Here is an 18372-nt window from a genome sequence, read left to right on the forward strand (position 1 = left end):
AATACATGTACATTGTACAAGGTTTCATACTCCAACTTTTAAGCTGATTTTTACAATCAGTTTTCGACATAACTGTGTTATTGTGACAGAAAACAAGGTCTCACATGCTCAACATGGGTTTTATTCTCACAAAATTATAAACCTACATTTTTAATAACAAAGTTAGCAATGTCTATTTAATTTTCATTTCTACGGAATGGACTCCCTTCCTAAATTCCACAATAGCACTACAACCTTCTGCAGTATTAGAGGTGTTTTAGAAACATTGTCTATATACCTGCATCTACATAATTGCTTGTAAAAACAACAGAATTTAAAATTATGGAATTCTTTAAACAATACGAGCAATATGAGCTGCAATTTTCATGTTGAAATTTTTTTTAAAGAAAATGTTATTTTCTACTAAAATGACAAAAAATATCATGGTTTTAAAATTTCTGTTAGCTCTGTTTTTGTGGGAAAAGCCATTAAGAAGCCTTAATTGGGGCAAAATTGAATTATTGTCGTCCTGTACAAAAATTGATCTGCTATATATTCCTTATACGTGAAATATTTTCTTTGACAAAAATTAATGATTTTTTTAAATCTTATTCATCATAAAAGTTTAAGTTACAAGCAGACTTAGTATACTAGCAGGTTTTAGCAGCAAAATAAAATTCTAAAAAATACAGCTCATATTGCTTTAATTACATTTTATTCACTCAACTCAGAGGCATGACTGTACTAACCAAAGGTACAGAAAACTTAAACCGTATATTAAAACCATGAATATTTTGGGAAAAAACCCTCTTTATATCAAATACTAAAATACACAGTTTCCTTACCAATATCTTATATATTAAACAGGTAGGAAATTTTTTTTCGTTTTCAGGTAATTCTCCTATAATCAAGATCCAGCTTCAAATTTCACGATTTTTAAGTCCATTCACATTTTTCCAACAAATCTTCTAAAACTTGCAAAGCAGGAGAAGAACATTGCTCAGATTAAGGGTCATAGAAAGTCATACTCGTCATAAACAACATACAGTAATTTTGCTATTCTACCACACTTATAAATTCAAGAAATCATGTAACAAGCCATGCGCATGCAATTCATGGCTAGTTTTGCTGCCTTGCTTTAGTTTTGATTGTTAAAGTCATTCTTTGACTTTGTATTTCAAACACTACTGTATCTCAAACTCTCCTTGAGTGAGGGGGAAAGGGTAGGGGTTTTTCGTTCAGAGACCTTCCTGGTCTGTGAATGCGTCCATGCCAATTTCTCTGAGCAAAGCAACAGAAGAGGCAATGGACATCAGCAGGGAGAGTTTTTACATGCACATCTATTTACAATCTGTTGTATCAGTGAACATCAATCTGATAGGACTTAAAATCCACAGTCTGTCGCATCACTCCGCTCAGGATAAACTCCGCATTGAAGATTGCTGAAAGAAACCAAATGGCTAATATTTCACAGCAATAATGAACAATAAACATGTAATCATAATGTCAAGATACATGCAGTGCATGTTAATTAATATGGCTTTCATTCATTTTGACAAAGAAAAGGGGAATGAGAATTTTTGTATATACACGTAATCTCATTGGTAAAAATAAATTAGGAGTATGTGATTTTCCACCTAAAACATTTTCTGCATTTGAATTCCTTTTAAAAATATTGTTCACTTGAAATCATCAAACTTTGGATGCTGATTGCATCTACTTGAATAATTAAACAATCAATTATTCGATTCACACATGTTTATGGTGTGATACTTGTGCCCCTACAGCGGGTGTGATGCATGCAATTGCGTTGACAACTAATTATTTCATCTACATCTGAATGGTTGTGGAACAAGACAGATAGACTTACACATGGACAATTTACTTACCAATGTCTTTAGCAATTAAATCCTTGTATAACATCACATCGTTTTCACAAGTGATCATCACAGTCTTCATATTGCCCTGTAAATGTTACCATAACATCACAACCAGTAATTATCAATGTTAATGTTAACATACAGTAGAACACTGTCATCATCAAACTCCACAAAGCAGAGAAAAATAACTTGGAAGTTACCATTTAATAGTTTAAAATACATTAACAATGTTTGACTGTCAAAATCACTTTCATATATCTTCAGTAATTGGTATACAATATTAACAACATCTTTGCTAGCCAAGGGTTTAACGATACACTCTGCTCCTCTACAACCCTTGGCAGATTTAGCCGACAAAATTAAATCTTGTGCAATGGAATCTGATCGGCTACAAAGACAGGCAATCGCAGGGAATCTATTAATTGGCAGTGTTGTTCAATTTGTTTTCATACAAAATTCACATACAACCATAATAAATTTTTATGTGATTAATGAATAACATACCATATATAATTACAAATATATTTTTTATAAAATTAATCTTATTTTTATCTTTTTTCCACACAAACCTCTTAGATGAAAAACATGTATTTAAGCTGTTCTATTTTTGAAAACATCGGTTAAATCTGGCAAGTGTTGTAGAGGAACAGAGTGGATCGTAAACCCTTGGCTAGTGTAGATGTGTTAATGAGATAATTAAGTTTTAACCTTGCATGTGTAAGCCTCAAAGAAGAACAATTATTTTATCACCCCATTGTGGAACAATAATTTTATCCTTTTTTAACCTTAAATCAATAAATCAGCAAAACAATAAATTTTAGGCTTGTATAATGGTTGCTTTTCCTGGCAACCATAATAAGACCCTACAAAAGTGATACAAACATGAAATGAGCCCTCCTGTGGGGAGATACTCACATTTTCATCTTTATGCTCCGTAAATATCTGTGTGTTTGGTCGCTGTTTGAGAATCTGACCTCCGGCCGCCTCCACGATTTTCTCAAGGTCAGAACTTGGCGGGGAGACACTGGGGGATATGTAGAAGGACATGCCCTGTTCACAAACAACAACAGTGAAAGGTTGATGATAAAGTAATACTTATTGTTTATCATTTTCACTACCCTTTGTTATAAATTTTCATACATCCAAATTTGTCTCTTTTCATATCAAAGATAAAAATTTGAAACAGTACTTATTAATCAATCAATCAATCATATTTCCCTCATAGAAAAATTGTTTTGTTATCTTAAAAAATAAAGTGTGTAGATTAATAGGGACAAATTGTACCTCAAAAAGCTTTTTAGTTTGAGCACGTTTGAGTGAATCCTCCAAAACACAGTTCATGGTTTTCTCTGTTACCTCATCCTTTAGTTTGTATGGAGTTTCATCTGCAGAACAGAGAAAAAATCATAATGTTGGTAATTTTGAGAGCCAAGCATTTTTTAAAAGCATTTTATCAAAATAATGGTGCATTAACAATTAAAACCCATAAATAATTATTAAACTTCACAAAGGGTCAACTTGCTAAATTAAAATATACATCTACACTTTGCACTTGAACTTTACAAAGGGTCAAATTGTTAAATTAAAAAATACATCTACACTTTGCTCTTAAAGACTGTATGCAAGGGTTGGTTTATCATATAATCTGCTGTTTAACAAGACTGCATTTCTTAACAAACATGCATTTATGAAAGAGCAGCATTACCGGGGGTATCTGAAATTAAAAATTTTTATTCTCAAAATCATGGTACAATGTCAAGTTTTTGCAAAAAATAAAAGTCATTTACCAACAAAAGCTCCTTGTGCCAAACAAGCCTCGATCCAGTCCCCTGTGACAACATGTTTACACACATTGATGGCTACGAAGAATTTCATGGTTCTGGACAAGGATGGAGCTACAAGGTGGGTACACAGTCGAGGGTTCTCTGTAGAAATCCCTCCCAGCTGACTCACAACCTATCACAAAACAGTAACATTACATAAATGTGTTCAATTTTCACTCACGATGTCCATTTCTCATATGCTTCAACATATTTTTAAACTTATTTTCAGCGATATAAGTAAAAATTTCCGAAATTTTTCATGTCTATTTTCTTTTCATGTGAATACAATGTTACCGTTTGAAACTTTCTGACTTGTCCTTTGGGAAATCCAGTGAATATAATGACAGGCTGAGTAGTGTTTTGTATTACACTTGGATCTTCAATGCTCAGTCTAAATATCAAACATTTAAAAGAATTTTGTGAGTTACACAGTGCAATATTTATCACAGATATCAGTGGATTAGTATCACCAATTCATACAGACCAAATTTTCAAAGAAAAAAACCCAAATCTTGTTATTTTAAAAACTCCTTTATTGTGAAGACTGTATCTGAATTTTATTTTTTGAAACACTGAATCTAAAAGAATACAAGAGGATTTCCTAAAAAGAATACAAAATAATTAATTTTACAATATAGAGAATCAATGTCATTTTCTGCAGGTAAAAAATGCTCTAAAGACAAAGGATTTCCTATCATATATAATGGCATACATTTTTTAAAACACTGCTGTATACAGGTTTATTTTTCCCCTTGAAATTTTGCCCTTCTACAGCCTACTCCGGATATATTGAAATTCAGGGGACCATGCAAATTATTTCAATATATCCGTATTTCAATATAAGCGAAATTGACTGACGTGAAGCCGCCATTTTTGAAAGTTCAATCCCGATGTAAGCATAGAAAACCAAACCTGAACAAATTATTAGATCATCATTTATCTATTACAATAAACGGATTACATTGAACATTAGTCCTTGAAAGTTTGTTTAAAATTATATCCGAAAGTTTTGTAAGTTTCGTTTTGTTACTATCTTAAACCTCATCATAATCTCGGATCGCATTCTTTTACATTTTAGAAAAACGTTAGAGAAAAATCACCACACTTAAACGCTTCAAATATTGCTAAACATCGTAAGTGTACACGCGATAATCTCAAAATCCTTAGCTATTTCAAATTTAGGCCTTGTTCTTTCATCAATAGCCATAACTATAGTCTGTCCCAAGTAATTACTTCCATCACTTTTTGCTGATTTTTAATAAAAATACACATACCTGTGAAAGAAATACAACTGAAATCGATGAAAAAGAATATATCCAAGATATCTTCATTGACAGATTATCCCTTTTCACTCAAAAAATTTGACAGGAACGAAAACAATTTTCTTACGGGGATTTGTAATGGGAAATGTTTACATCTTTTCTCCATTCGGAATACACTCGGAATACATCGCGCAATTTTTTAACGTTATCATCCAGGCTTATTAATGGCTGATGCAATGCAAAATCTCCGTAGACTTTCAATTTTTGGTTGTGTATTGAAACCTAAAGCATTAGAGGGGGCGTTTCAAAACAGATAATCTGGACATTTTTCATATTAGTGGATGAACGTAGTTTGAGCACAAAGGTATTAACTATTATTGAAATATCAAGCAAAAAGTGGTGGAAGCAAAAACTCGGGACAGAATATAGTTTGTATTTAGCGTCCGGAGATAAGGTGTTTCTTTTCCGTGGGGATTCCATATTATGTCTAGCCTCAATACATCCGTATTCGTAAAAACAAAAAATTAAACATTGAATAATTTTTAATCTTTAATAAAAGTATAAAAACACACATGAAGAGAACTTATCAATTCACACCTTTGTATATCAACCGGTCAGTCTGGCATAATTACTGTCACCAACCGTGACGACAGCCGCCAGGGAGAACTTCAATATTACCGTTATAAAAACAACTAATTATCACCTTAGGGGACCGATCAGTGGCTTCAATATAAGCGATATTTCAAAATAACCGATTTCATTATATCCGTGAAATCAATGCAAAGAATATGAGAGGCAAAAACTGGGGATTTATTTCTATTTCAAAATAAGCGGAATTTCAGAATAAGCGAGTTCAATATAAGTGGAGTAAGCTGTATACACTTGCAAATAAAAAGTTTTGCCTGATCTTCTATTTGTCAAGACACGTCATCTAGAAAGAGGTAATTCGAGACACTGGAATTCGCCTAGCCTTAAATTCGCCCACTGATGACGAGGAAGAAAGGGCAAAAATAAAACGGGGGGAATGTTTCCCTGTATACAGTATTTATTTTATGATTTTATGTCTTGGAGATTAATGAGTAACATTTTCTAGTGACTCACTTCTGTTTCTTGAGATCAGGCTCACCATCCACATCTTCCTTTTGTTTTTCATTCTCCTGATTTCTTTTTACTTTCTGATTTGGGATAAATTTCTAATTCAATCAATATAAATAATGCTGATTTATCGTAAACCAAAATTATATATTAACTTGTAAATTCAGTAATTCAGTTTAAAACATTAAATGCTGTAAATTGTGATGAAGAAAAACAGGTGAATTTAAATTGATTTGACTAAATATATAATACTATATGACTCAACAATTACATAAGAGTTCAACAAATCAAGAAACACTGAAAAACTTTTCATGTTATTAAACAAACGCAGTAATATGTTATCAAACAAATGTAGTTACATGTAATTGATATTATTTCAGTAAACAATAAAAATATCAAATACCTTCCATGTCTCTTTTTGTATTTTAAGAGGAACTTGCCACCCAACTACAAAATAAAGTAAAAGTCAATACATGTATAATCTAACTCAAGGACAAATCTTCTTCAATGAATTCTTTCTTATTACCAAGAATGAATCATTTGTATTCCTCACTCACCCATTAAATGGAATACTTTCGAGAGATCTAGATTAAATTGGTTTTCCTGGCCAAGGACTCTGTACTTTGGATTCAAAGGTAATTTCAGAGCTTCTAGATGTCCTAAAACTAGGTCACTCAGCCACTGAACATTCACCACAGGAATTTTCCACTCACTGGCTTTGTCATATTTGGTTCCATTAGGTCTGTAAAAATCAGAAATTTGAAAATATTGACAAGAAATTTAAATCTATAGAAAATCAGAGAAATATAAGTTTAAATAATCAAAGACAATGAAATGAAATATCTTAACATGTGCATACCTGCCACATATAATTGCAGAATTCCCATGGGTCATGTAGCCTGTGTACTTGGCTCCAATAGCATGGATCATCTGCTTCACTCTTAGGCGTTCATCTCCATCAAAGTTTGTTACACACAAAAGCTGTTCCGACATTAAATAATAAAGAAATAAGTAGTTCTTTTAATACCTACTCTGTTCATAAATATTATTTACCTTTTTGTAAGACACAAAAAACTGTACAACATTGAATAAAAAGAAAAGAGAAGCTCTTTTAGTACCTTTTCTGTTTATACATGTAAGTATTAAATACCTTTTTGCAATCATTTATTTGGTTGCCATCATTTACCTGGTTGCTGCAGGGTTTATTTTCTCCATAGATGATAGGCAGATGTAAAGCTTGATAGGGAGGCAGCATCTTTTTCTTAACCAGCACATCATTCAACCAGAAGGCTGTGACAACCCTCCTCTGGTCCTTTAAAGCCTGTTTTATGCAATTAAATTGTAAAACAAAACCTCAAAACTCCAAAGAATGCACACTGCATTCACTTACACATACCTGCACAATAATTCATTACAAAATATTAACAAGGTCTTCAGATTTCCATGTATAAAGCATAAAGCAGTGTGCAGAAAAGAAATTAAAATCCAAATGTAATTCAGTAATTTTTTCAAACAATTTTCATGAATGTCAACATTGTACATACTATGTGGAAGACATCAGTGTGCTGGGTGGCACACAACAGGTGAGTGACCCGATTGGAGTAGGCATTGTCCACCTGTCCCCCATGTTGTTCTATTACCTGACAAAATAAAAACAAGTTAGATAAAAAAAAAAGAAGAGAAAATACTATGTGTACCGGTATATCTATGTACATGTAAATAAACCATACAGTGTATTTAAAACTGTAGTGTTATCACATCTGCAAAAATTGCAAGAAAAGTTTAATAAAAAATGTTAACAGAATGCTAATGCAAGTGTGTACTATATTCTGATAAAGGGTCCGATATCAGAGGAAGTGTCAGGTGATACCTTTTTCCATTTATCAATCTCGGACTGGCCTACTATCTTCACATAGTCAGTGATGTAGAATACACAGCCTAGCAAACACATCTCTGGTGGTACTAAAGTCAAAGAAAAATTGACACATTCAATAGGTCAATCATATGAAAATTCAAAATTTCTTTCAGCAATGACAGTTTTGACTTTCCTTGCATGTGTTATTGCTTTTTTTTCAATTAAATTATTTTTTGCTGACAATCTATCTCTACACATAATTTTTTTATAACTTGATGTAGAAAAATATGAAGTTATTCCCCTTTTGATAACAACATCATCATTACAATTGATCCCAATATCATCTTTTTTTGTTACTATTAAATGTTTCTACTGCACCATTAATCACAACTGTTTAAGTTATTACAAGAACAATGAAGTTGAACAAATTAGAAATTTTTTTTACAGAGAAAATGATGTAACTTTCAAGGGTTGTCTCTAAGATCATGGGGTGGGGGGATTCCCCCTGCCTATAATGCCTTTCTTACCTGGCTAATATTACATTTCAAACACAATCTAGCTATAAGCTAGACCCCGGGACCCCCTTCTACTTGTTTATTTCATCCTTCTACTTTAATTTTTTTAGACAACCCTGAACTTCCACAATATTTATGGGATACAATTTACTGCAATACAGAATCTTAAGAACAATATCAATTCAAAATCAACTAACTATCTCGAAATATGAGTACTGTTAATTGGACATTCTATGAAAAACTTACAATTATCTGAGGGGTCATGCCCCCAGTACGTGGCGGGCATTGAAATTGAAGGACGGATCTGCCCCTGCTGACTCATCGAGGGAGGAACATAACGGGGTGGGGGAGGCCTGTGGGATGGAGGGAGAGCAGGGTTGAATGGCATCCTTTGATTTGTCTGAAAAAATTATCACAACAAAACATGCTTATTATCATCAATGTCACTAACTCAAGTTTTCTATAATAAGTAACTACTACTGGAATTAAAATTCAATCCTTTTTATTAAAATCAAGTGACTTAATCTTAAATAAATGGCAGAATTATCTTAAAAGAAAGAATAATTGTTTTAAATTCAGAGACAAAAGTCTTAGTTAGGCATGTCAGATCACCTTGATAGAGTTTGGCATCATTCCTGGCATATTTCCTGGAAGCTCCGTCCTGTTCGTGATATTCCGTAGAGGCCTGGGCATTCCTGGCCTCTGCATCTCAGGGGGTAGGAAAGAAGGAAGCCCCATTTGTGGCATGTTTGGAATTGGCAGCATCTGTGGCATGGTTGGCACCGCCCCTGGTGACCGCGATAGGTGTGGCATAGCAGGTCGAGCTGGAGACTTCTGTCGGGGTCGAGTTCCCTGAAATTTAAGACAGATTCATAAGAATAAAATTTTTGCTAATGCTTGATCCAGGAAATTTCATCTTTACATGCTTCAATTCCATCACCGGTTAGTTTCTTTTCATCACTGCAAATATGGGACATTCTGATTAAAGATGTTACACAACTGGAAACCATTAAAGTTGAAGTACATGTAAATAGAGAATATTACTGACTGAGGAGGCCACACTCAGTATTAGTATAGTACCAAGATGTGATTTGATAGTTTCTTTTTTTCTCCCCTATCGCCTGTTAAAATAACCATGGTCAGTTGAATATTTGTAACTAAGTTATGGAGGAGTCAATTTTTTTTTTATCAATAATAGCATATTCCAAACTCATAGATTGAATGCTGTACAAAGTAAAAATTATACAAAGACCAATGAAATTTAGTTCCTTAAAAGTACATGTACAATAGCATGTACATGTACTTGTTTTTACTTTTTGTAATAAAAGTATATTCCTCCATCATGCATGATAAATGGAATTAGCTTCCCTCCTATAGCATACTTATATACACAGCTACATGTAAGTGATCCAACTCTCGGTGTAACTTATTCTACGTTAGTAGAGTAATTCCGTCCATTATGCTGGGTGTTTCAACAAGGAGGGTCACTCAGTTATACTCTGGTCATTAAGCTTTTTGCCTCAGTAAGTTAAAAACTTGTCTAAGAACTTATATAATCAAACAAAAAAAAGATAAAAATTAATATCTTATATTTATATCAAAACACAATAAAGTTTATATATTTTACATATTACCTTGAAGTCAAACCTCTTAACAGAAGTTAGAAAACTTGAAAAATATGCACATAATCTTTTCTTTTGGGCTATACATTACTTCATTTAAATTTTTTTAATTGCAACTCCAATTTATCATTCTAATTATAAAATTTATCTTATGATTTTTTGTATCTTTTTTATGCTAAAAGTAGTATTAAAACAAGTTTTTACATCAAAACAAATATTGAGGCAAAAAGAGATAATGGACCATTAAAAACAGGCATGCTGCATGCAGACATTGCTACCCAGCAAACCTGTAGCCGACTGCTGACCATTTGGGCCAGTGCTTGTTTAGCATTAGCGGTCACTGGGGACGTAGAGGGGCGGGCCTTGTGACCTCCTTCTTCGGCGGCTAGTCTCTTCTCTAAAACAGCGGCAGCTAGCTGCTGAGCAATCACCTGATTGGCTGGCGACCGACTGACAGCCACTTCCTGTTTCTGGTGAATCCGTCCGTGTTGCTGCAAGGCCTGGGCCTTCAGTTTCTGTTTGGCTTGCTGCTTGGCTTGTTCTTCCTGCTGCTCTACATCCATGGGAGTTGGTTCGGGAGGGGTGGTGTTAATGGCTGGTGGAGGGGTGGAGGGAGGTGTGGCTAGGTCTGTTGGTGACTTCAGCAGTTTGGGGTGGTACAGAGATTCATCTTGCCTTTCCTTCTTTTCCAGTGTATCTGTCACCCAGTCAGGACACACAATCTTTATGGTAGCTTCATGTTTCAGAGCTTCTTCGTACTTTGCCTTTAAAAAGAGGTTTAAATTGCATTAAAACTTGCAAGTTAAATTTTCATAATAATTATAATACAAAAAAGATGATCTCCGGCCTTTTCTACACAAAATGAAAATGACACAGTTTTTTTATGACAAATACTGTTAACTGATATAATATGCAATATACACATACACAATATACACATACACAATATACACATACGTGAAAAAAATGTGTCTTACCCCATGGCTGTTTCCAGTTATAAGATGTGTGCACTGCTTGTCCAGATTTTGTTGACACTTTCCTCCATTGGTTGTTAACATTGCCCACAAAGCATTAGTATCTTCCAGTGTCAGCTGTTCAAATTTCATTAAAAAAAGAAGAAGATAATACGCATAAATACATTATTCTACAGTATAACAGATTGAAATGAAAACACTTTCAGTTAAGAATATACTGACCTCCGAGCAGCAAGCTACCACTCCACTAAAGATAACATCCTCTGGACTAAACAACTCCAAACTTCAGTGAGTCAAGGTTTTTAATACAAAAAATTACAATGTGACCTATAAAATGTCCATATCGGGTCTTAAAACCCAAACAACAAACAAAAGAAAGGTTAACTAAATTCAGATCAGAGATAGCATTATGACCATTGATATAATTCTCACCAGTGATATTATTATGACTAATGATATTAAGAATATCTTCAACAGTCTTCCTACTGAAACAAACAGCAAATTAACATCCAGAATCAAAATTGATATCTTATGTCGTTGAAAATATGGACTTCGTAGAATAAAAAATATTGGCCAATATAGTCATTGTATTATTTAGTAAAAATATAGAAAAAAAGACCACAAAAAATAATCATGTATTATAAAAACAATGGACAAAGTAGCATTTTTTAATTGAATTAAAAAAAAACACACAAAAAATTAAATAAAAGATTCATTGGTGCCATTTGGTGATATTCAATTTATGCTAAATTCATGTTAGTGTGTGAAACAGAAATGTTCTAACTCAACAGCATTTTAAGACACTTGCAGTTCTCCCTATTCATGTAGATAAATAAATGTTTCAGAGATTACAATCTCTACCTATTTAATTTGAAAATTGTGGTTCAAGATAGGGATCCATATGCTTCGGTATTTTAAATTTTGCACCCTTATCTTATCTAAAGTTGTTCATTTCTGATAAAAATCACTGCTTTTGAAATTCAAAAGAAATCCTGAAAATACAGTAAATACCGTTTTAAAGATAAAAAAAATGTTCTGTGGCTAGTAGTTATAATCCTTTTTTTTTTGCACAAACTGTTCAGTGCATTGTTACTTAAGACAGAATTTGTCAAGTGATGGCTGACATAGTAACAAGACTGAGCAGGTGACCTTTATTGTAAGGAATAACCTGATAACAGGGGGCACGTTTCCAATAAATCTATAGATTCTGATGGTAAAACTGTGATAGTGTTATCGCCCTCCAACTGAGCACGTTTCAAATAAATCTATAGATTCTGATGGTAAAACTGTGATAGTGTTATCGCCCTCCAAACAGTCACATTATAATATAAACAATATGATGAACAAGAAGGATACTTGAGCTGTTTCTTGCATGCAACTGATAATCTGACCCAGTCACTCTGAAAGAAACAATGAAAATTTGTTAAAAATTCATAAATAGGTAAAATTGTATCAGTGCATTTCAACTTCCAGAAAGTTCAATACATGTGATTTCTTTTTTATAAGACACATAAAACAGGAAACAACTACTGATTACCATTTATAGTTATTCCTTATAATTACTGATAATTATCTTCAAATATAGAGGTTAAGAAAACAACAACAATAAAATTTGAAATATTGCACTCACTGTGACAACAGGAAGTTCAAACAATTCCCTAGCCTCAGAATATTCACTCTGGGTACAGTCATCCGCAATCACATGGCTGACCATCTCACTGAGGTACGAATCTTTTTTGGCGCCGCCATCATTTAGCAGCGATATAACCTGTAGCAATGAGTAAATTAATACACTTATTGGCCACCTCAAACAGGTTGGGCACAGTTATCCTTTTGTGGAATTATTACACTAAATAGGAACGATTTCCCTTTTTAATAATAAAAACATTCCCGCAAATGCAATACATGTACTTTGACACACTTTCAATTCACATCTTCAATGTTTTCTTCAAACTGAAGAAAAAGTGCAAGAATAGTTTCACATTTCCTTGACAACAAGGACCCACTTACTATGTGTATGCTTCAAACTTTGATATTCACAGCTGCATTTCAATGAAATCCAATAACAAACAAAATCTATTAAGCATATTTCTTAGGCCAAATAAAAAAAAAAATTATTCCTGTTTCCTGTCGCCCGAAGGACCCTATCTTTTAAGGGTGCAACGATAAACCGTGAGACAGTATATCATGGTAAAAATATGCTACAGTTCAATGTCACGATACTATAGGCTATACCGCGGTTCGGTATTTCGATCCGGAAAATTTTTATCTGTCCGATTCGGTTTGAAAATTATATTTTCAAAATGACTTTCGGTGTTTAAAAACGTGCTTCGCATTATTTAATTTTGCCCCCTGCTACAGTGCATCCCAAAAATCTTCGATATGGTAACATTTTTTGTAGGATAAATGAAACTGGCTAACAAAGTTCCCATATTGAGTGTTGCTACATGCAAGCACTATTTTGCAGACGTTTTCCTACAAACAAACGACATGCGTATTGCACCTCATATAAAACGGCATTATCAACGCTTTTGTCTGTTGTCGCAAGAAATTAATGCCACATTCCTAGATGTGCAAAAATGAAATTAAAATCAAAGGTCACCCTAGTCATTAAATATTTTGCCTTTGGAAAATTCTTTACATCTGTAATAAGAGCATAAATAATTTGATTGTTGTCAGTGTTAACGATATATAAATAACGATATTGGCGTCAACATTAAATTTTTTCCTTATGCAGATCATGTTGACATTCTGATATTTATACAGCTTATTAGGAAAAATATGTGGAAAAAAATCATGTAACTAAAAGTTTAGAGATTAAACAATACCAAAATATGCGCAATTGTTTATTTTTTATTTTTTAAAAGCACATCGAAAGTATTACGATACGTATCGTATCATAAGGTCTGTATCATGATACGTATCGTATCGTGAGGCAAGTGTATCGTTGCACCCCTACTATCTTTTACCCTCCAACCCTAAAAGTTTTTTTGTGATCATGGTGGTGATCGGTAACTTCGCCAGAACTTCCTCAGAAAGAGAAGTGAAGGTGCCCAGTCTTCTGAGCTAACAATCGTGTAAATTAACCTCACTGGCAAAAGAATGATAGTAAACTTGTGGTTAATAACTTGCAGGGTTTTTTTAAGGTCCCAAAAACAAGGGCCTGGGCCTTTCCATTTGGGAAAAATAGCGACATTTGGATGAAATTGGGAAAAATGTCATTCCTTACATTTCTCTAAATAATTTCTCTAAATAATTTCAAATAAGACATAACCGTATTGTTAGAAAAGTATGTGTTCAACCATTTTTACATCATCCAGTTTAATTTTTTTTCTGTAATACTTGGAATTGAGCGACATGGTTGACAGTCACAATTAGGTGGCCGTTATTTGGAGCATGCGGTTTAGATTTTTAAAACCCCGATCCCGATTTACTTTTCACGAACTTCGGAACACATTTTTTTTTCTTAGACGATATTTGCTTTTAAGTTTTGGGAATTTTCTGTGATGAAATTGGGAAAAACACGTACTTTTTACTGTTGGGAATGGGGCCGAATACAGGCCCCCTATGACCCCTAAAAAAACCCTGACTTGCAACAATCTTATCTTCAGGGGTTATAAATACGGGTGATGCAACAACATACTGTGCATTGGAAATTACAAAAACAATGTTTATTACTTTAAATACTGATATTAAAGTTAGTTAATAACCTCTTATTAGTTAATAACTGCAATAAATGTTTAAATTATAAAACTACTTTCTATATTATCTTGAGAGTCTCTTACATAAGGCCTAAAAAAAAATAGGTTTGTTTCCGCTTTCAGGCTGAAAAAAATTAGGGTCGGTCGGTCGGCTTTTTTTTTTTTTTTAATCTTTTTTTTTTCTTTCTCCATCTGTTCAATTGTGCATATTAAACCATTTATCTATTAAACTGGGTAAGATAAAAAAAAACAAGTATTTGTTGTCATTATTTAAATGATGTGATGAACTTTTTCCTTTTCCCCGGCTGGTGGGAACATTTCTCGAGCTCAACTGGCACGACATGTGCTGCCATTTGTAAATAACAAACATCTACACAATACTGATGACATCTCAATAAGTTCTATAAGCGTTTTTACGACTTAAATTTGGAGGACACAATAAATTTTTAAATCGGATAAAAACGAAATTTTAACAAAAAACGGATAAAAACGGAAATTTACGAAAAAACTCGAAATTTTTTTGGGGGTCGGCGGGTTTAAGTTAGGGTCGGTCGGGAAAGCGGAAACAAACCTATTTTTTTTTAGGCCTAACCTATGATACCCCAAATACACGGTCGGAAGTACAGAGACTGCGCGATTTAATTAATATTGACATTAAGCTAATCTAATACAGAAATATTTATCCAGAAAAAGATAAATACATTCACACACATGTAGATTAAATATTGCAAATAATATTAGTTTTTATTTTAAAAAAAATCTTTTTTTTTCTTTTGCAGGTTGTTTTCTATACATTACATGCATCAATAATACAATGACCTTTGGAAATTTTAAATCATCATTAACATACTGTACATTGTGAATATACTTCTTTCTCATTATTTCACACAAAATCCAAGTTCTTAAAAAAAAATATGAAAAAAAAATTTTTTTTTTTTGGCCTTACAGTAGCTTCTATGATTATAATGTGGTTAATCAGTATACATGTTTATTTTTACATAGAATTTTTTCAATATTTTATTCATTTTGTATTGAAATATGGTACAATCATTTCTTCTAATCATTTTTTGAATTTGGATTGAAGTTTTTTCTAAATTAACATAGTGTTTTCTCTTTTTTTTTTAAATAATAGTTTACAAGATGTGTTAAAATCATTGCTGGTACATGCTTTCAAGGTTTTCATGGTCTTCCCAAGATCAAAAATGTAAAATCCAAAATAAACAACAATTTCTGCATTTATTTCTAAATTTCTCTTGCATAGTTTAGTTCTGCCAACTCAATGAACACATGCAAACTCTGAAATTTTGGGGGTTTTAGGCAGCAAAGGCAAACTGTCAAAGGAAAATTCACGATCAATGCAAGAATACTCACCATTTCCACAAGTTCAAAATCATCTTATATTTGTTTGCAGCAGTGGAGGACTGAAGTTTTAGGCCACGAATTCGGTTGTTTATAAAAGTAGAGTACTCTTGCATTTCTTATGCGATTATTATGCAAGTGTGATTTTTTATTTATTAAACATACATCAAGAAAATTCCGCATTTGTGGGGTCATTTTTGTTACTGAAAAGAGGAATAGTTCCCGTTTAGCGTAATTATTCCTAAATAGGGTCCAACCTGTTAAAAAAATAATGCAAAGAGACAAAAATTGTGAAGTTGCTTACCTTTTGATCGATGTCACCTACAATGTAGTAGGTGACATCTTTGAATAGTGGATCATCTGACATGTTTAAGGCAAAGCATATCTTTTCAACAGGTCTACAATTGCCAGGCTAACGCGGCATAAAGCCTTCATTAGGGACACTTCTTTCCCGCTAACAATGAAATCAGTGTTCTTTTTTATCTTTCATCATAACAAATAATTCTGATATGGTAAAACATTTCAGTGACTCAGTTAAATGGTACGTTGAAAAGGGTTCTCAGTCAAACCGAACCCTAACAAAACCGCACCGATCAGTCAGTTCCCTATATCGCATAGCCCCCTAACTCCGTCACTTTCGGGAAACTCCTCGCCGTTTGAAATCAAGTGCGATTTTGACGTCATTTTTTGCATGTCAAAAATCTTCAATCAAATGTCAACAATTTGTGCACAACGGTTAAATTTAAAAAAGTGTCAAAAAATAACAGAATTAAACCTTGTTCATTTTATGCACCATTAATTGTGTGAAATCAGCTAAAACTTTTTCACGGGTGCACTAAAATATCGATATTTCTGACATGCAGGCCCATTCGACCATTTACGGTGGTCAGCCATTTTTAGAGAGGTCAAGATGAAACATTTCACATGTAATACATTTTTGATTAAGGCAATTAATACATTTTTTTCAGTCTGCAATAGCCTTTATGCACTACTCTTGATGTTAACGTCAAGTCGCTCATGCCGATACTTTTGCCTTATACAGGGTATAGATATCTCCGGTATATCGCTATTTAGAATATGCTACATTTCTAAAAATGTAATAAATAAATAATATAATAAGTAATATATTAATTAATGATATAAAATATTTTCAATATGTAAGGACATAAATCAAACGGCATCCATACATTCTGAAAAGGCCATTGTGATTGTTGTTACATGGACCCATTTTTTATTCTGGCGATCATTTCATTTCGATGAAATTAAATACAATTTAAATTGTATGCACCATTTTTACTTATTGTCACAATCTCCTGTATTGTTCAAAACGACACACCAGGAACTGAGAGGTGTCATGAAGGGTATTGAGATTATGTGATGCATAAAACGAATATTTTGGCACAACAGGAAACTTCCAAAAGAAATATTTATTGATATCTGTTTTTTTATTATACAAACGTGTTGCCACTTGCAAGTGGTCGAGCGTGTAAAAACAAGTATATTTTTTTTCCGAAATGGATATATGACGGAAACAATGATCGCACTGTTTGTCGTTGTCTGATAGTTATCTAGATAGATGATAATTCAGATCGTTGATCTTCTACTCCATGTCACACATTCACAATTGAAGCCACGATCATCCACGGCCGTAAAATCGGGTTAACGTTACTTGACGGTAAAAACTGAACGGGGCAAATCTTTATTGCTAGCGCTCTACGTTGGTCTTTTTCACTGGAATACGCATGTTCGACTCCATAGTAGGGGATTCTGGGAATACTGTAGTACTGTAGATAAACTGTACTTTTTGAATTTCGTTTTATCATCTTCACATGAAGTTTTGTGTTTTATTGTAAATGTCTAAAAGTAACAGTAGCTTAATATGTCTTATAATGCAAAGTTATTTTCAATATCATAATAAACAGCGAGTTTTATCTTAACTATCTCCAAGGTCAATCTCGGATATGCTTTCCGAGCTTACCGGAAATTAAGCCCCGAGAAGATACGATTGCTACAAAACAATACTAATGGTTCTTGAAAATTTTCACCTCGAAATTGAAATTACAGTTGATACAAAACGCGCCTAACACGACAGTCTATAACCTACTTTACATTTATGAGTAAAACAAAAAATATGTAATATTTTTTAAAAGGCATAAAACATATTTCTACATGCAAATTAATTTACTTTTAATTCATAAAAATAAGCATAATATTAATTCTATAAAAAAAACTATACCCCAGAAACGCAGTTACAATATTTAAATGTATATCAAATAACACTACTGGCTCTATAAAATACTGGAAGTG

At 33.1% G+C, this 18372-nt stretch overlaps 1 protein-coding gene across 3 annotated transcripts; it reads right to left on the reverse strand.

Moving 5' to 3' along the window:
* Window positions 1-100: 100 nt before the first annotated feature.
* Window positions 101-16541, reverse strand: LOC128184351 (PAX-interacting protein 1-like). 3 transcript variants are annotated; one of them, XM_052853802.1, is made up of 21 exons: window positions 16370-16541; window positions 12636-12773; window positions 12362-12405; window positions 11228-11288; window positions 11009-11122; window positions 10319-10795; window positions 9022-9261; window positions 8656-8809; window positions 7910-8001; window positions 7584-7679; window positions 7226-7360; window positions 6899-7020; window positions 6597-6781; window positions 6443-6486; window positions 6046-6119; window positions 3977-4073; window positions 3647-3815; window positions 3144-3244; window positions 2775-2909; window positions 1869-1944; window positions 101-1421 (listed from the first exon to the last, which is right to left on the reverse strand). In XM_052853802.1, the coding sequence occupies exons 1-21, from the start codon at window positions 16430-16432 to the stop codon at window positions 1339-1341; spliced, it is 2700 nt and encodes an 899-aa protein (XP_052709762.1). In that variant the 5' UTR covers window positions 16433-16541; the 3' UTR covers window positions 101-1338. The 3 variants fall into 3 exon arrangements, with proteins under 3 accessions (XP_052709762.1, XP_052709755.1, XP_052709769.1); XM_052853795.1 differs by having other exon boundaries at window positions 6046-6137; XM_052853809.1 differs by having other exon boundaries at window positions 6046-6137; window positions 10463-10795; window positions 16370-16540.
* Between the last annotated feature and the right edge of the window lie 1831 nt (window positions 16542-18372).

The sequence above is a fragment of the Crassostrea angulata genome, chromosome 1 (assembly GCF_025612915.1).
Source record: "Crassostrea angulata isolate pt1a10 chromosome 1, ASM2561291v2, whole genome shotgun sequence".
NCBI lineage: Eukaryota > Metazoa > Mollusca > Bivalvia > Ostreida > Ostreidae > Magallana > Magallana angulata.

What these genes read in the sequence shown, in the direction of transcription:
- LOC128184351 (XM_052853795.1), bottom strand. Translation starts at nt 16,432, where the DNA reads ATGTCAGATGATCCACTATTCAAAGATGTCACCTACTACATTGTAGGT. An exon ending in TCTGCAATTATATGTGGCAG is followed by an intron (nt 6,782 to 6,898) that starts GTATGCACATGT and finishes TGATTTTTACAG; the next exon opens with ACCTAATGGAACCAAATATG. An exon ending in TACAAAAAGAGACATGGAAG is followed by an intron (nt 6,138 to 6,442) that starts GTATTTGATATT and finishes TGATTGAATTAG; the next exon opens with AAATTTATCCCAAATCAGAA.